At 44.0% G+C, this 20,208-nt stretch overlaps 1 protein-coding gene across 1 annotated transcript in view; it reads left to right on the forward strand.

The window, feature by feature from the left end:
* Nucleotides 1-20,208, forward strand: part of LOC142749512 (TRPM8 channel-associated factor homolog) — a 64,039-nt gene that overhangs the window by 31,018 nt on the left and 12,813 nt on the right. Inside the window, exons 3-5 of the mRNA XM_075857626.1 lie at nt 9,932-10,026; nt 13,701-13,914; nt 14,356-14,595. Of these exons, the coding sequence (XP_075713741.1) occupies nt 9,932-10,026; nt 13,701-13,914; nt 14,356-14,595 (549 nt within the window). The remainder of the gene's footprint in view (nt 1-9,931; nt 10,027-13,700; nt 13,915-14,355; nt 14,596-20,208) is intronic.

The following is a 20,208-nucleotide window of genomic DNA, read 5'->3' on the forward strand; positions in this document are numbered from 1 at the left end:
TCGTGTCAAGTCCAGTGTCCGTGACTATTTCAGTATCCGTGTCCTGAGGCCGTGTCAAGTCCAGTGTCCGAGACGACTTCAGTCTCCTTGTCCATGGTCCGTGCCAAGTCCAGTGTCCGTGACATCTACGGTTCCCATGTCCTGTATCTGAGACAAGTCCAATTATCCAGTACAAGCCAGCTTCCAATAGTCCAGCACAAGCCAGCTGCCGATAGTCCGACACAAGGCAGCTTCCGATAGTCCGGCACAAGCAAGCTATCCAGGTACTCCTGCCCTAGTGACTGTCATAGACATTTTGTTTGACCAGCTGCTACTCCATTACGGCGGAGTGGCCCAGTAGGTCCACATTCCTTACAGCCGTAACACTGGCCAATTCACAGAACGCTCATTCCCGATAATTGCCCTGTGTAAACAAGACAGCGATCAGCAGATGATCAAGCAAACACTGAGCGTATCGTTTCATCAATCATCAGCTGATCGTATCGTTTTAAATGGCCAAAACATTATCGTTTTTGGCAGCACATCTCCCTGTGTAAACAGGGAGATGCACTGCCCATATGATAGAAATGTATGGGGATGAGTGATCGGACTAACGAGCGCTAGTTCCCATACTGGCTCCTTGTGAAAGGAGCAAACGAGCACCGATGAACGAGCTGTCTCGTTGATTGGCGCTTGTTGTACCGGCCAAAATGTGCTGGTGTAAAATTACCTTATCTCTTGAGCGTTTGTTCAATATTTCCTTATCAGCACTGCTTAGACACAAAAGTATTGCATTATCAGCTATCAGCCAATCACAGAGTAGCTCATAGAGGCTCTGTGATTGACTGAATGGGATTATGCAGTGTCTGTGTAATCTATGAGAGATCCATAGAGTGTAAACAGAGAAAGGTGAAGCAGGAAGCAGGCAGGGATGCACCTAGCCTGAGGCAAACAGTGAAATGGCACATGCACCTGCAACATAGGGTGGTTATGGAGGGTAGAGGACATCTCAGATAGCAAAGAAAAGAGATATAACTTTTATCTCCACATTTTGGGGTAATCTGTTTAATGAAAATATATAGGATTTATAAAAATCCTGATCACATGCTGCGTAATTCTGCAGTGCATTACTTACCTGCAGATAAAGGACAACTACCTGCACTCTCTATATTAGAACTAATGCATTATCGTCCTATATCATGCCTACCAGCTGTCCCAGGAGGGTGCCGGCGTGTCTTGGTTTTCCATCCAGTGGTGGAGCAGGGTAATGACTATGTGATGCTTGCCATGAGTGGCTTGGCGCAGATAGGCACAATGCTGTGACCATATCGTGCCTGTCTTCACCGAGCACAGACCGGAGAAGACCTGCAAAGGGATCTCCTCCATTCTTTGTGGGAACAGGGCTAGGTGAATATTTGTGTTATTATTTTTACATGGCACTATGTGGGAATTATACAATGTAGGGGGGGCACTATGGCATATTTTACTGTGGAGGGGCAAAATGGGGACATTATACTGTGTAAATGTAATGTCAGGGTAGGGAGACGGACGGGTGAGCCCTAATCTACCCGCCACTCAGTCCCTGCCTACTTGCACAGACTGTCCTAGGCGACGGCGTACAACTGGGCGACGGTCCCTACGCTCACTATGTGCACGACAAACAAAACAAGACAAGGGAACACAGAAGCAAGGGAAGAAGGGCAGTTGCCCAAGGCAACACCGTGAGCAACAGAGTAGTGGACGAGCCGAGTCAAACCAGGAGTGTACGAGGTAACAAAAGCAGAGCAGGAGAATAGTCAGTCAAGCCAGGGTCAAGATGAAGCAGAGGTCAATGGTAATAGCAGGAACAGCAGAGCCAGGAAACACAAGAATAACAGGCAAAGGACAGGCAGCAAATTAAGGTATAAATAGACCAACCCGCAGGAGCTAGAACCGTCTGGCAAGGCTGTGATAGGTTCTCCCACTCCTCAGCCTACCAGCCTGAGTGGTAGCAGATCGAGTTACTCTGTCAGACCTAGGGACAGATGCAGACTGATTAACCACGGGCAACGACACAGAAGCTGTGTCTGGCAGATCCTTTACAGTACCCCCCCCCCTTTTATGAGGGGCCACTGGACCCTTCTTAGGTGGACCTGGCTTATTGGGGAACCGAAGATGGAACCTCCTGAGCAATAACCCAGCGTGAACATCCCGGGCGGGTACCCAAGTCCTCTCCTCAGGCCCGTATCCTCTCCAATGGACCAGGTACTGGAGGGAGCCTTGGACCATCCTGCTGTCCACAATCTTGGCCACCTCGAATTCTACCCCTTCAGGGGTGAGAACAGAGACCGGGGGTTTCCTCGAGGTAGCCAAGGATGGGGAGCAGCGTTTCAGGAGGGAGGCATGATACACGTCGTGTATTTGAAAGGACGGGGGTAACTCCAGCCGGAAGGAGACAGGGTTAAGGACCTCAATGACCTTGTACGGCCCTATATACCAGGGAGCAAACTTTTTGAACGGAACTTTAAGGTGCAAGTTTTTTGAAGACAGCCACACCAGATCCCCGACCACAAACAAGGGGTTAATTAAAACCACAGAAAAAGGCCATACTCACAGATTAGGTGGTGGGTAAAATACCCGTTCCAAACAGGACGCAACCAGGTCAGAGAATGCTGTTGATGGGAAGTGCCCAGGTGTGTTTAAATAATGATAGCCACTCCCACTAACCTTGAGGGGAGTGGTGTGTTGGGCATGGAAGTAAATGTGTAGTAATAATAAATAATAAAGTACTGTGTATAGTGCACATGTGAGGTATAGGGGACATGACTAAGTGTAGTGTGTAGAGATCAGGGCTGTGAGTGAAACAAAAACGTGAGTGTAGTGTGTAAACATGGAGGCATAGTGTTTGGATAGTGAGGCACAGCATATAACGAAAAGTTCCAGGTAGGGACTCGCAAGTGTGGGGATCCGTGACGTGGATTGCGAGCTTGCGTTTTTTTGGGCCAAAACAACAACTAATACCCCATGTTTTCTCATGGTTACTTACTTTGTATATACTTTTTTTCAGGACGCGCCCAGGTCTTATGATGCTGGGATAGCCTGGTGTGCGGATGTTTGGCACTGCATGCAGGGCAGCCCGCTCTCTTACAATATGGGCGTTATAAATAGGCTGCTATTCGGCGATATATGCTGTGCCTCACTATCCAAACACTATGCCTCCATGTTTACACACTACACTCACGTTTTTGTTTCACTCACAGCCCTGATCTCTACACACTACACTTAGTCATGTCCCCTATACCTCACATGTGCACTATACACAGTACTTTATTATTTATTATTACTACACATTTACTTCCATGCCCAACACACCACTCCCCTCAAGGTTAGTGGGAGTGGCTATCATTATTTAAACACACCTGGGCACTTCCCATCAACAGCATTCTCTGACCTGGTTGCGTCCTGTTTGGAACGGGTATTTTACCCACCACCTAATCTGTGAGTATGGCCTTTTTCTGTGGTTTTAATTATATTCTATGTCCCATTTTTTTGTATATCTTAGATTTTGGAACGAAAAGTTCCAGGTAGGGACTCGCAAGTGTGGGGATCCGTGACGTGGATTGCGAGCTTGCGTTTTTTTGGGCCAAAACAACAACTAATACCCCATGTTTTCTCATGGTTACTTACTTTGTATATACTTTTTTTCAGGACGCGCCCAGGTCTTATGATGCTGGGATAGCCTGGTGTGCGGATGTTTGGCACTGCATGCAGGGCAGCCCGCTCTCTTACAATATGGGCGTTATAAATAGGCTGCTATTCGGCGATATATGCTGTGCCTCACTATCCAAACACTATGCCTCCATGTTTACACACTACACTCACGTTTTTGTTTCACTCACAGCCCTGATCTCTACACACTACACTTAGTCATGTCCCCTATACCTCACATGTGCACTATACACAGTACTTTATTATTTATTATTACTACACATTTACTTCCATGCCCAGCACACCACTCCCCTCAAGGTTAGTGGGAGTGGCTATCATTATTTAAACACACCTGGGCACTTCCCATCAACAGCATTCTCTGACCTGGTTGCGTCCTGTTTGGAACGGGTATTTTACCCACCACCTAATCTGTGAGTATGGCCTTTTTCTGTGGTTTTAATTATATTCTATGTCCCATTTTTTTGTATATCTTAGATTTTGGAACGAAAAGTTCCAGGTAGGGACTCGCAAGTGTGGGGATCCGTGACGTGGATTGCGAGCTTGCGTTTTTTTGGGCCAAAACAACAACTAATACCCCATGTTTTCTCATGGTTACTTACTTTGTATATACTTTTTTTCAGGACGCGCCCAGGTCTTATGATGCTGGGATAGCCTGGTGTGCGGATGTTTGGCACTGCATGCAGGGCAGCCCGCTCTCTTACAATATGGGCGTTATAAATAGGCTGCTATTCGGCGATATATGCTGTGCCTCACTATCCAAACACTATGCCTCCATGTTTACACACTACACTCACGTTTTTGTTTCACTCACAGCCCTGATCTCTACACACTACACTTAGTCATGTCCCCTATACCTCACATGTGCACTATACACAGTACTTTATTATTTATTATTACTACACATTTACTTCCATGCCCAACACACCACTCCCCTCAAGGTTAGTGGGAGTGGCTATCATTATTTAAACACACCTGGGCACTTCCCATCAACAGCATTCTCTGACCTGGTTGCGTCCTGTTTGGAACGGGTATTTTACCCACCACCTAATCTGTGAGTATGGCCTTTTTCTGTGGTTTTAATTATATTCTATGTCCCATTTTTTTGTATATCACAAACAAGGGGTTAGCAGAACATCTTTTATCTGCCTGAGTCTTTTGTATGCTCTGAGACGCCTCAAGGTTCTTCTGAACCTGGGCCCAGACTGTGCACAGTTCCCGATGAACGACATCTACCTCGGGATTGTTGGAACCACCAGGTGAAACGGAGGAGAACCGTGGATTAAACCCAAAATTACAGAAAAAGGGGGAGACCCCTGACGAGTTACTGACCCGGTTATTAAGGGAAAATTTGGCGAGGGGAATGAAGGAGACCCAATCATATTGACAGTCAGAGATAAAATACCTTAAATATTGTTCTAGAGACTGATTAGTCCTCTCAATTTGGCCATTAGTTTCAGGATGGAAGGCCGAGGAGAAGGACAGATCAATCTCCAACTTCTTACAGAAAGCTCTCCAAGACAATGAAACAAATTGTACCCCTCTGTCAGAAACAATATTGACAGGTACCCCATGGAGACGCAGGATGTGTTTGACAAAAAGGTAGCTAACGTCTTGGCATTGGGTAGTTTCTTGAGGGGCACAAAGTGGCACATCTTACTGAAGCGGTCTACTACAACCCACACCACCGACTTGCCTTGGGATAGAGGCAGATCGGTGATAAAATCCATGGAGATATGCTTCCAAGGTCTCTGAGGAATGGGCAAAGAACATAGTAAGCCCGCTGGTCGGGACCTGGGAGTCTTGGACCTAGCACAAATTTCACAAGCGGCGACGTAGGCCTTAACGTCTTTAGGCAACCCAGGCCACCAATAGGTTCTAGAAATGAGGTGCTTGGTACCCAGGATGGCAGGATGGCCAGATAGTGCAGAGTCATGATTTTCCCTGAGTACCCTTAGCCGGAATTGCAGGGGAACAAACAGCTTGTTCTCAGGAAGGTTCCCGGGAGCTGAACCTTGATCAGCCGCAATTTCGGAGACTAAGTCAGAATCAACAGAGGATATGATTATACCTGGGGGCAAAACACAAGCAGGATCCTCCTCCGAAGGAGGGCTGGCCATGTAGCTATGCGACAGTGCATCAGGTTTAATATTTTTAGACCCAGCCCTATAGGTGACCAAAAAGTGGCGCCACTCTTCAAATGCCCATTTAATGGCTAAGAGTTCGCGGTTGCCAATGTCATAGTTACTCTCAGTGGGCGAGAACTTCCTGGAGAAGTAGGCACAGGGACGGAGATGGGTGAGGGACCTGGTACCCTGGGACAAGTCAGCACCCACTCCCACCTCGGAGGCGTCAACCTCCACAATGAATGGCTCCATTTGGTTAGGCTGAATCAGCACTGGGGCCGAGATAAAGCACTTCTTAAGGACCTCAAAAGCCTGGACCGCCTCTGGAGGCCAGTGGAGGAGATCAGCACCTTTGCGAGTAACATCCGTAAAAGGCTTAGCGATGACCGAGAAGTTAGCAATAAATCTCCTGTAATAATTAGCAAACCCCAGGAAGCACTGTAACGCCTTCAGGGAGGCAGGTTGGACCCATTCAGCCACAGCCTGAACCTTGGCAGGGTCCATGCGGAATTCATGAGGAGTGAGGATTTGACCCAAAAATGGTATCTCCTGCACCCCAAACACACATTTTTCGGTTTTAGCAAAGAGTTTGTTTTCCCGAAGGGCCTGGAGAACCTTCCTGACATGCTCAATGTGGGAGGACCAGCCCTTGGAAAACACAAGTATGTCATCAAGGTACACTACAAGAAATACCCCGAGGTAGTCTCTTAAAATCTAATTTATGAAATTCTGGAAGACCGCGGGAGCATTACACAACCCAAAGGGCATGACGAGGTATTTGAAATGACCTTCGGGCGTGTTAAACACAGTCTTCCACTCATCCCCCTCTCTGATGCGGATAAGGTTATAAGCCCCCCGAAGATCAAACTTAGAGAACCATTGGGCCCCGTGAAACTGATTGAAGAGATCAGGAATCAAAGGAAGGGGATACTGGTTCCTTACAGTGACCTTATTCAAGTTTCGGTAATCGATGCACGGCCTAAGACCACCATCCTTCTTCCCTACGAAGAAGAAGCCAGCACCTACCGGAGAAGCAGAGGGGCAAATGTAACCCTTGGCCAGGCATAATACTGTATCCTGAGAACAAGCTGTTTGTTCCCCTGCAATTCCGGCTAAGGGTACTCAGGGAAAATCATGACTCTGCACTATCTGGCCATCCTGGCATCCTGGGTACCAAGCACCTCATTTCTAGAACCTATTGGTGGCCTGGGTTACCTAAAGACGTTAAGGCCAACGTCGCCGCTTGTGAAATTTGTGCTAGGTCCAAGACTCCCAGGTCCCGACCAGCGGGCTTACTATGTTCTTTGCCCATTCCCCAGAGACCTTGGACCCATATCTCCATGGATTTTATCACCGATCTGCCTCCATCTCAAGGCAAGTCGGTGGTGTGGGTTGTAGTAGACCGCTTCAGTAAGATGTGCCACTTTGTGCCCCTCAAGAAACTACCCAATGCTAAGATGTTAGCTACCTTGTTTGTCAAACACATCCTGCGTCTCCATGGGGTTCCTGTCAATATAGTTTCTGACAGAGGGGTACAATTTGTTTCATTGTTTTGGAGAGCTTTCTGTAAAAAGTTGAAGATTGATCTGTCCTTCTCCTCGGCCTTCCATCCTGAAACTAATGGCCAAACCGAGAGGACTAATCAGTCTCTAGAACAATATTTAAGGTGTTTTATCTCTGACTGTCAATATGATTGGGTCTCCTTCATTTCCCTCGCCGAATTTTCCCTTAATAACCGGGTCAGTAACTCGTCAGGGGTCTCCCCCTTTCTCTGTCATTTTGGGTTTAATCCACGGTTCTCCTCCGTTTCACCTGGTGGTTCCAACAATCCCGAGGTAGATGTCGTTCATCGGGAACTGTGCACAGTCTGGGCCCAGGTTCAGAAGAACCTAGAGGCGTCCCAGAGCATACAAAAGACTCAGGCAGATAGAAGACGTTCTGCTAACCCCTTGCTTGTGGTCGGGGATCTGGTGTGGCTGTCTTCAAAAAATTTGCACCTTAAAGTCCCGTCCAAAAAATTTGCTCCCCGGTATGTAGGGCCGTACAAGGTCATTGAGGTGCTTAACCCTGTCTCCTTCTGACTGGAGTTACCCCCGTCTTTTCGAATACACGACGTGTTATATGCCTCCCTCCTGAAACGCTACTCCCCGTCCTTGGCTACCTCGAGGAAACCTCCTGTCCCTGTTCTCACCCCTGAAGGGGTAGAATTCAAGGTGGCCAAGATTGTGGACAGCAGGATGGTCCAAGGCTCCCTCCAGTACCTGGTCCATTGGAGAGGATACGTGCCTGAGGAGAGGACTTGGGTACCCGCCCGGGATGTTCACGCTGGGGTATTGCTCAGGAGGTTCCATCTTCGGTTCCCCAATAAGCCAGGTCCACCTAGAAAGGGTCCAGTGGCCCCTCATAAAAGGGGGGTACTGTAAAGGATCTGCCAGACACAGCTTCTGTGTCCACGCCTGTGGTTAATCAGTCTGCACCTGCTCCTAAGTCTGATAGAGTGACTCGATCTGCTACCACTCAGGCTGGTAGGCTGAGGAGTGGAAGAACCTATCACAGCCTGGCCAGACCGTTCCAGCTCCCGCCCTCGGTCTATTTATACCTTCATTTCCTGCTTGTCTCTGCCTGTAATTCTTTCCTGTTTCCTGGCTCTGCTGTTCCTGCTATCATTATTGACATTGCTTCATTTTGACCCTGGCTTTGCTGACTACGCTCCTGCTCTGCATTTGGTACCTCGTACACTCCTGGTTTGACTCGGCTCGTGTACTACTCTTGTTGCTCACGGTGTTGCCGTTGGCAACTGCCCCATTTCCCTTAGCTTCTGTGTACCCTTGTCTGTTTTTCTGTCGTGCACATATTTAGCATAGGGACCGTCGCCTAGGACGGGCCGTGCAAGTAGGCAGGGACTGAGTGGCGGGCTCACCTGTCTGTCTCCCTACCCCGTCATTACAATATGACTTGTATTCTGCATTATTTAGCAGTTTTCCCCTCTGCAGGCGCCATCTCTAATTCTCAGTTGTTTCAACGCTAGTGGGCAGAGCCTAATGGCTATCATGTCTTCTATACACTGCACACAGAGAAGAGGAGAATCCTGCTCTCCTATCTCTAACGATCACATAAATAGAGGCAGCAGTAGAATATGGACATTATAGAACAGTACAGACCAGTGTTTCTGAGAATCCAGTACTGGTCTGACATAGGAATCCTACCATCATGTCTGTGTGTTGCTCTCTGCTCCTGCTTCCTTCCCCTGCTCACCCCTCCATAGACTTACATGCAACGTGTGTTGCTGACTAATTCTCTCCCTCTGCTCCCTCCTCCTGCACCCCACCTCCCCTCTCCATAGACTTGTATTTGAGGGCAGTGAAGAGACACACCCCCACCCTCTGCCATCTGTCTCCTCTGTTCTGTAACCAGGGTCAGCCAATGCTTGACAACAGGGAGGTGGACAGCAGATTACAGGAAGGGAGACACTTAGTGGCAGTAACTTCACACAGAATTTGCATTGATAAAACAACTAAATATTAAGTAAACAGTAAGTAAATTACAATCTCTATATTAGGTATACTATTAGATTAGCATAAATTGTTTGAAAAGTTAGTGTCCATTTAAGTACTGACACAGGGATTAATCGACTGATCGTTTTAAAGGTTATATCCACCTTTTCAACCACTTGATAGTCTGATCTTGCTATCATGTATTACTCCCTTCCATCGGACCAATGCTTTTTGCTATTCTCCCGATTAGATGCTAAGGAGTAACACATAAATGCAGGAATGGCCTACACATAGGCACAGTATCTAACCTTGGAGACACAGATCTGCATAAGAAGTGTATACACAAAGTGGTAAGATATTGTTTATAATAAAGACTATATGCAATGTTGCTTTCTTTTTCTTCTTTTATAAGCATTGTGCAATACAAATGGTTGCAAAGGTGCGCATAGCCATAGAATTTAATGTGCTTGGAATAAAGTTTAGATCTTGTAAATCCCCTGTGACTTACATATACATGGACTAGAGGAAAGCTTTAATACTTGTGATTTGGTATGAATTGTACTTCAGAGAACATACCATTAAAATTGGGTGTTTGTGGTGAAATATGTGCCATTATACTGTTTCCAGGTGGTGATGCATGGAGAAGTACTGGACTCTACCTGCCTCCCAGTATAACCGCAGCACTTGTATTTCCAACTTCAGCTGTGGGGAAAGGTCTTCAGGTAATTGCTTGTACAGTTTTGTATGCCCCAGTGTGAGAGGCTATATCTCGATTTCTCTGCAGTTTCTGCTACATCAGAACAACACTGTTTCTAATACAGACTACTGACAATCAGCTGATCAATGAAGATCTGAAACTCTGGCCCCAGCCACTGGAGGGGAAATGTAAATGACCCCCATTGAATTGATGCTCCATTGTGGCTAATAGCGGTAGGCCTGAGCAGGTATGTTCATATGCCCAAATATGTCACAACCTCTTTAAAGAGGCTCTGTCACCAGATTATAAGTGCCCTATCTCCTACATAATCTGATCGGTGCTGTAATGTAGATAACAGTTGTTTTTATTTTGAAAAACGATCATTTTTGAGCAAGTTCTGCACAATTTTAGATTGAGGCCCCATGCACACGACCGTGCCCGCAATCACGGCCCGCGATTGCGGGCACGGCCGGCCGCCGACTGACAGCCGCATTTTCGGGCCGTGCTCACATACAAAGTATGGGAGCACGGCACGCAAAATGCAAAAGAACGGACATGTTCCATAATTCCCGGAACATTTCCACGACACGGATACCTTTCCGTAGCGCTACGGAAAGGTGTCAGCGTTCAATGAAAGTGAATGGCTCCGTTTTTGCGGACCGCAATTACGGTCCGCAAAAACTGAGGTTTTTTACGGTCGTGTGCATGGGGCCTTATGCTGTTTTGATTCTTAATAGACAACTGTTTTTTTTTTTTACTTTTTACCAACTGGGCGTTGTGAAGAGAAGTGTATGATGCTGACCAAGCAGCGTCATACACTTCTCATCGTTCCAGCTCAGCTTCTTTCACTGCACACACAGCGTGATCTCGCTGTGAATGACAGCACAGCGTGATCTCGTGAGATCACGCTGTGCTGTGAAACAAGCTAAACATGAATGAAGAGAAGTGTATGACACTGATTGGTCAGCATCAAACACTTCTTTTTACAACGCCCAGTTGGTAAAAAGTTTAAAAATGCCCAGTTGTCTATTAAGAAACAAATTAGTATAAATCTAAAATTGTTCATAACTTGCTCAAAATTGATCGTATTACAAAATACAATCCACTGTTGTTATCTACATTACAGCGCCGATCACATTATGTAGGAGATAGGGCACTTATAATTTGGTGACAGAGCCTCTTTAAACTAATAGAAATACCCAGGGGGCATCAACAATATCCACAAGTTTAACAAATACAGTGACCTTATTGTATTTATCCACAAGAAACATTTTAGAATAGGATAGTTAGGAGGTGAGAGGTTTTAGAAAAAAAAAAGGAAGCAAAAGGGGGGAAAGAAAGAAGACTGTTAAAGAAATGGAAGATGATCCTTTTCGGGCACCTCCTATTGTATTAGGAGATTTGTATGAATTAGGCCAAGGCAGTAAATATTTTATTAAAAAGTTGGCATTTATTGTGTTAAAGCACTGTGTTTCAAGGTCTTACCAGCTTCTACAACACATCAGGAGCTGGTACGACTTCAAAACGTTGTTTTTTTGCACAATAGAAGGCAACTTAACCCGTTAGTGACCGGCCTATAGTGTTTTTACGTCGGTCACTAACGGGCCTTATTCCGATGCCATAGACTTTTTACGTTGCGGCATCGGAATAAGTAAACAGAGCAGGTAGCTGTCAAATCTCCCTACTCTCAGCTGGCAGAGGTAGCTGAGGGCTGGGAGCGTCCCTGCTCTGCCGGGTGAGATCGATATTAGTATCGATCTCACCCGTTTAACCCCTCAGATGCGGTGCTCAATAGCGTGCACCGCATCTGAGTGGTTTTGGAGAGAGGGAGGGAGCTCCCTCTCATCCCACTGACACCCGGCGATAAGATCGCCGAGTGTCTGTGTCTCCCATGGCAGCCGGGGGCCTAATAAAGGCCCCCAGGTCTGCCAGTAATGAATGCCTGCTAGATCATGCCGCAGGCATGACCTAGCAGATGCCTGTCCGTTTTAAACGGACAAGCAGTAATACACTGCAATACAGAAGTATTGCAGTGTATTATAATAGCGATCGCAGAATCGCATATTAAAGTCCCCTAGTAGGACTAGTAAAAAAGTTTAAAAAAAAGTTTAATAAAGTTAATTAAAAAAAATGTGAAAAAAAAAATGAAAAACCCACTTTTTTCCCTTACAAACTGCTTTACTATTAAAAAACCAAAATAAAGTAAAAAAGTTAAACATATTTGGGATCGCCGCGTCCGTAACGACCCTGACTATAAAGCTATTACATTACTTAACCCGCACGGTGAACGCCGTAAAAAATTAAATAAAAAACGACGGAAAAATTGCTGTTTTCTGTGAATCCTGACTTTAAAAAAATGTGATTAAAAAGTGATCAAAAAGTCGCATCTACTCCAATAAAAACTACAAGTCGTCCCGCAAAAAAAAAGCCCTCATACAACTACATCGGCGAAAAAATAAAAAACTTACGGCTCTTCAAATATGGAGACACAAAAACAAATAATTTTGAAAAAAAAGCGTTTTTACTGTGTAAAAGTAGTAAAACATACAAAAACTATACAAATTTGGTAACGTTGCAATCGTAAAAACCCGCTGAATACAGTTATTGTGTTATTTATACCACACAGTAAACGGCGTAGATTTAGGACGCAAAAAAGAGTGGCGAAATTTCAGATATTTTTCTATTCCCCCCCCAAAAAAAGTTAATAAAAGTTAATCAATAAATAATATGTACCTCAAAATGGTGCTAATAAAAAATACAACTTGTCCCGCAAAAAACAAGACCTTATACAGCTATGTCGACGCAAAAATAAAAAATAACTTGGTCATTAAGGTCTAAAATAGGCTGGTCATTAAGGGGTTAATGGAATATTGATCATCTCCTAAATCTCTTAATACAATAGGCAGCGCCAGAAAAGGATCATCGTCCATTACTTCAATAATCTTCTGATCCATGGCTGCAGCTATTTGTTACATCGGTACATCTGCACAGTTATTGTGTCCTTACTACACCACACCAATTTGTGAGCATACTAATGTTATCACAACCTAAACATAGTAACATTTTTATTTTTTTCATTTTTGTATTTCCATTGTCGCATTCCAAGACCCATTTTTGTTTTTCCATCGATTGAGTGGTGTGATGCCTTATTTTTTAAAGGGGGTCCGATGTCATTTTTATTGGTACCATTATGGGTACCTGCAACCTTTTTCGTCGCTTTCGGCGGGTTAAATGACATGATATTTTAACAGTTGAAAAATGGGAAAAGGTGTTGTTTTTTTTAAACCTTTAGTTATTATTATTTTTTATATTCTTAAAATTTTTTAACTTTTATAAATATGCGATCTTTGGATCGCTCATGCATTGCATTGCAATACTTCCATATTGCACTCTATTGACTTAACATTGTCAGTCTTGGTAGGGACACACCACCAACTATTAACAACTAGTTGTCAATTTATTCTTAAATTTGTAGGAGGAATAACAGAGGAACGGCACAACGTAGAGTTCTAAAATAAGATATAGCATAATAGTTGTTTTATAGGGAATACAAGTCTTTGAGCACTTTTACATCTACAGTAAATCCTATTGAAAAGAATAAACTATAATACATTTATTCTACATGAGGACTGGCTGTAAATCAAAGGTAGGTACAGTAGTTTTATTCTCACTTATAGTCTTGCTTGTTGTTTATTTCAGGTGCAGGTTGGCTGTCAGTCAGATGACCTCAGTACAGCTGTAGAGTTGTGTCGTGCCCCAGTAGCTGTGCATAAAAAGGATGTTGTTGGTGAGAAGGTTGTGATATCCTGTATCTGGGGAGGACTTCTGTATGTTATTGTCAAGGGGAAAAGTCAACTAGGGATTGTTCCAGTAACAATCTATGGAGCAGAACCAGCTCCAACATTTATAAAAGGTAAGGAAAGTTTAATCAGCTTTGCTTGTTTTTGATTTTTCAGAAAGAAATGGAACTTTGCTCAGCGTTGCCATGAAGACCCAGTGACAGCATTTGCCCAATTGAGCACTAGGAGAAACGCCAACCCTAGTAATACAAAGTTGCTCCGGGTGGCGTTCATTCTGATGCCAATCATGGGCATGAAAGCAGACAAAAAGTTCAGATAATAATACATTGAACATATCACATCATATTAAATGATCTGTTCACACAAAGGCCACCCCGGGTTTATTATGAACTCTTAACTTTTCCTAGTTTGGTAATGGAGTCCAATCTAGTTTCTGACCCTGCTAGTTCCTTTAATACTTATAACTCTAATCTCTGGTACCCATAATCTTCGGTTTAAAAAATGTATCAAAATGTTTTTTTTGGGTTTTTTTTGTCTGTTTTTTTTCCCCACAGGCAAGACAAACCTTTCAACCTGGTTGAATACAATTTGCAAGTACCCAGCACCTTGGGCTGAATTAATAACAGAGAATATTATTTTGACTGTTCCCTCTGATGTGATCCGATCCGTGAATGATCCTGAAGCTTTGTCATCTATATGGGATAGCGCAATGAATGCAGTATCTGAACTTGCAGCGATTCCTAAAAAATTTCAGCGTCCTGAAAGAATTGTTGCAGATGTGCAAATCTCAGCAGGTAACGTTCAAACTACATGTTGTAGTCATGGTGAAGATTTGTTAATATGTATATGTTTACATTATTTGTTTAGCAATAGTATATAGAAAATACACACCCCAGTGTGGAGTCACTTAGAGTTGAAAGGTAGGCCTGGGTGGGGTACGGCCCTTTGCAGGGTTGTCATGGGAAAGATGGTATGGAGAGCAGGAGTGATGCTAAATACAGTCTTTACTCAGGCCGATAAGCTCCACATGTAGCCACAGCAGACAAGCCCATCACCCACCGGCCACAGATCTCCCACACTCAACACCATGGGTGGGCTCCTGCCCCTCACCTGCAATTAGCCCCCACCACACCGACCCAGGCCCTAAGAACGTGCCACTCACACAACTCGGCAGTTTCATCAGCTTGTCACACTCACAGGTTTTCACGATGGTTTTGCCCGCTCACATGATTCTTTTATACAGCAAGAGCTACCCCATTGCAAAAAAGCAGCTGTTATGGCACAGTAGAACACTAACCAAAATGGCATCTAGCCTGTTTTTCTCAGCGCCAAGCAATTTAGATCCAGAGAGCCAACCACAATTCACCTGAACCTGTTACAATACATAACATTACAGTGCAATACCATTGCATACAAGAAAAACATGACAAGCCATTATTTTTGGAGATGGCGACCTGGGGAAGGAAAACAGCAAAATCACACAGCACTTAAAGATACAGTGCACAAAAAAACAAACCATAATCTGGCCTAATAGCATATACAGTTAGGTCCAGAATTATTTGGACAGTGACACAAGTTTTGACATTTTAGCTGTTTACCAAAACATATTCAATATACAGTTATATAATCAATATGGGCTTAAAGTGCAGACTCTCAGCTTTAATTTGTGGGTATTCACATTCTAATTTGAGGAAGGGTTTAGGAATTACAGCTCTTTAATATGTAGCTGCTTCTTTTTCAAGGGACCAAAGGTAATTGAACAATTATCTCAAAAGCTATTTAATGGGCTGCATGGGCTATTCCCTCGTTTATCCATCATCAATTAAGCAGCTAAAAGGTCTGGAGTTGATTCCAGGTGTGGTATTTGCATTTGGAAGCTGTTGCTGTGAACCCACAACATGAGGTCAAAGGAGCTCTCGATGCAAGTGAAACAGACCATCGTCAGGCTTAAAAAAATTAAGAAATCCATCAGAGAGAAAGCACAAATGTTAGGAGTGGCCAAATCAACAGTTTGGTACATTCTTAAAAAAACAAAAAAAAAAACGTACTGGTGATCTTGTGAACTCCAAAAGGCCTGGGCGTTCTGAAGAGAAGTGGATGATACTTCTCGTCAGAAAGCCCAGCTAGTAAAAGTAGTAAACACGCCCCGATGTACGCACATAATACACGCCCAGTTGTACTTTTACTTTTCAACACGCCCAGTTGTACTTTTGCAAGCCTCATTTGCATAAATACAAAAATGGTCATAACTTGGCCAAAAATGCTCGTTTTTTAAAAATAAAAACGTTACTGTAATCTACATTGCAGCGCCTATCTGCTGCAATAGCAGATAGGGGTTGCAAAATCTGGTGACAGAGCCTCTTTAAGGCAGAAAGTGCCACAAACAAGCAACAACTGAAGATAGCTGCAGTAAAGGCCTGGCAAAGCCTCACAAAGGAGGAAACCCAGCGTTTGGTGATGTCCATGGGTTCCAGACTTCAGGCAGTCATTGTCTGCAAAGGATTTTCTACAAAGTATTAGGGTATGTGCACACACACTAATTACGTCCGTAATTGACGGACGTATTTCGGCCGCAAGTAGTGGACCGAACACAGTGCAGGGAGCCGGGCTCCTAGCATCATAGTTATGTATGATGCTAGGAGTCCCTGCCTCGCTGCAGGACAGCTGTCCCGTACTGTAATCATGTTTTCAGTACGGGACAGTAGTTCCACGGAGAGGCAGGGACTCCTAGCATCGTACATAAGTATGATGCTAGGAGCCCGGCTCCCTGCACTGTGTTCGGTCCGGTACTTGCGGCCGAAATACGTCCGTCAATTACGGACGTAATTAGTGTGTGTGCACATACCCTTAAATTAAAAAAATAACTTTTATTTATGGTAATGTTAATTTGTCCAATTACTTCTGAGCCCCTGAAATGAGGAGGCTGTGTAAAAAAATGGTCGCAATTCCTAAATGTTTCACAGGATATTTTTGTTCAACCCCTTGAATTAAACCTGAAAGTGTAATGACGTGGGTGGGGAGACAGACAAGTGAGCCCTAATCTACCCGCCACTCAGTCCCTGCCTACTTGCAACAACCCGCCCTAGGCGACGGGGTACAACTGGGCGACGGTCCCTACGCTCAATAAGTGCACGACAGACAAACAGACAAGGGTACACAGTGCTAGGGGGAGAAAGGGGCAGTTGCCCACGGCAACACCGTGAGCAACAAGAGAAGTGAACAAGCCGAGTCAAACCAGGAGAGTACGAGGTGCCAAACGCAGAGCAGAAGTGTAGTAAACAAGCCGAGTCAAACCAGGAGTGTACGAGGTACCAAACGCAGAGCAGGAGAGTAGTCAGCAAGCCGGGTCAATATGAAGCAAGGACAATAGTACAAGAAGCTGCAGCAGGGCCAGGAATCCAAACGAGAAGAATCACAAGCAAAGGAGGAACAGGAAAGGCAGGTATAAATAGACAGAGGGCGGGAGCTAGCTCCGTCTGGCCAGGCTGTGATAGGTTCTCCCACTCCTAAGCCTGCCACCCTGAGTGGTGGAAGATGGAGTCAGTCTCACAGACATAGAAGCAGGTGCAGACTGATTATCTATGGGCGTTTACCCCGAAGCTGTGCCTGGCAGATCCTTTACAGAAAGTCTACACTTCAATTGCATCTCAGTTGTTTCATTTCAAATCTAATGTGGTGGTATGCAGAGCCTAAATCATGAAGATTGTGTCACTGTCCAAATAATTCTGGACCTAACTGTATAAATAATATCCTACCCCACACTCTTACACATTGTTACACTGAGGTCTCTTAACCCCTTCCCGCTGTGGCCACTTTTGACCTTCCTGACAGAGCCTCATTTTTCAAATCTGACATGTTTCACTTTATGTGGTAATAACTCCGGAATGCTTTTACCTATCCAAGCGATTCTGAGAATGTTTTTTCGTGACACATTGGACTTTATGTTACTGGCAAAATTTGCCGGATACATTCAGTATTTAATTGTGAAAAACACCAACATTTAGTGAAAAATTGCAAAAATTTGCATTTTTCTCAATTTTAATGTATCTGCTTGTAAGACAGGCAGTTATGCCACACAAAATTGTTGCTAATTAACATCCCCCATATGTCTACTTTAGTTTGGCATCGTTTTTTGAACATCCTTTTATTTTTCTAGCAATTTCTCACATTTTCAAGAAAATTTCTAAATGCTATTTTTACAGGGGGCAGTTCAGTAGTGAAGTGGCTTTGAGGTCCTTAGAAATTAGAAACCCCCAATAAGTCACCCCATTTTAAGAACTGCACCCCTCAAAATATTCAAAACAGCATTTAGAACGTTTCTTAACCCTTTAGACATTGCACAGGAATTAAGGTAAAGTAGAGGTGAAATTTACAAAGTTCATTATTTTTTTCCAGAAATTCATTTTGAATCCATTTTTTTGTACCACAGAAGATTTTACCAGAGAAATGCAACTCAATATTTATTGCCCAGGTTTTGCAGTTTTAGGAAATATCCCACATGAGGCTCTAGTGTGCTACTGGACTGAAGCACCGGCCTCCGAAGCAAAAGTAGCACCTAGTGGATTTTGGGCCTCCTTTTTATAAGATTATATTTTAGGCACCATGTCAGCTTTGAAGAGGTCTTGTGGAACTAAAACAGTGGAAACCCCCCAAAAGTGACCCCATTTGGGAAACTACACTCCTCGAGGAATTTATTTAGGGGTGTAGCAAGCATTTTGACCCACCAGTTTCTCCCGAGTAAAACAATACACCACATGTGGTAATAAACGGTTGTTTGGACACACGGCAGGGCTTAGAAGGGAAAGAGCGCCATTTGGCTCTTGGAGCTCAAATTTAGCAGGAATGGTTTGCGGAGGCCATGTCACATTTGCAAAGCCCCTGAGGGGACAAAACAGTGGAAACCCCCAATAAGTGACCCCATTTTGGAAACTATACCCCTTGAGGAAATTATCTAGGGGTATAGTGAGCATTTTGACCCCACAGGTTTTTTGCAGAAATTTTTGGAAGTAGGCTATGAAAATCTACATATTTTTTCAAATAAAATGTAGGTTTAGCTAATTGTTTTTCATTTCCACAAGGACTAAAGGAGAAAAAGCACCATAAAATTTGTAAAGAAATTTCTCCCGAGTAAAACAATACCCCAGATGTGGTAGTAAATGGCTGTTTGGACACACGGCAGGGCTTAGAAGGGAAAGAGTGCTATTTGGCTTTTGGAACTCAAATTTAGCAGGAATGGTTTGCGGTGGCCATGTCGCATTTGCAAAGCCCCTGAGGGGACAAAACAGTGGAAACCCCCAACAAGTGACCCCATTTTGGAAACTACACCCCATGAGGAAATTATCTAGGGGTACAGTGAGCAGTTTGACCTCACAGGTGTTTTACAGAACTTATTGGAAGTAGGCAGTGAAAATGAAAATCTACAATTTTTCAAAGAAAAAGGTTTAGGTATTTTTTTTTTTAATTTCCACAAGGACTGAAGGAGAAAAAGCACCACAACATTTGTAAAGCAATTTCTCCCGAGTAAAACAATACCCCACATGTGGTCATAAACATCTGTTTGGACACACGGTAGGGCTCAGAATGGAAGGAGCACCATTTGGATTTTGGAATGGTTTCTGGGCGCCATGTCACATTTGCTGAGCCCCTGTAGTACTAGTACAGTGGAAACACCCCAAAAGTGATTCCATTTGGGAAACTGCACCCCCTGAGGAATCATCTAGGGGTATAGTCAAAATTTTGATCCCAAAGGTTTTTTGCTGAATTAATTAGAATTAAGCCATGAAAATGAAAAATATATATTTTTTTTCAACAAGATGTCGTTTTAGATCAACATTTTTCATTTTTACAAGGAATAGAGAAGAAAAAGCCAACATTTGTAAAGAAATTTCTCCAGAGTACTGTAACACCCCATATGTGGTTATAATCGGCTGTTTACATACACTACCGTTCAAAAGTTTGACTTCGCTGGCCACTCCATTACAGATAGAATACCAGCTGCCTGCTTCTCCCCTAAATAGTTCTTGCATAATTTGGAGGTGTGCTTTGGGTCATTGTCCTGTTGTAGGATGAAATTGGCTCCAATCAAGCGCTGTCCACAGGGTATGGCATGGCGTTGCAAAATGGAGTGATAGCCTTCCTTATTCAAAATCCCTTTTACCTTGTACAAATCTCCCACTTTACCAGCACCAAAGCAACCCCAGACCATCACATTACCTCCACCATGCTTGACAGATGGCGTCAGGCACTCTTCCAGTTGTTCTGCGTCTCACAAATGTTCTTCTGTGTGATCCAAACACCTCAAACTTCGATTCGTCTGTCCATAACACTTTTTTCCAATCTTCCTCTGTCCAATATCTGTGTGCTTTTGCCCATATTAATCTTTTCCTTTTATTAGCCAGTCTCAGATA

The sequence above is a fragment of the Rhinoderma darwinii genome, chromosome 3, assembly GCF_050947455.1.
Source record: "Rhinoderma darwinii isolate aRhiDar2 chromosome 3, aRhiDar2.hap1, whole genome shotgun sequence".
Taxonomy (NCBI): domain Eukaryota; kingdom Metazoa; phylum Chordata; class Amphibia; order Anura; family Rhinodermatidae; genus Rhinoderma; species Rhinoderma darwinii.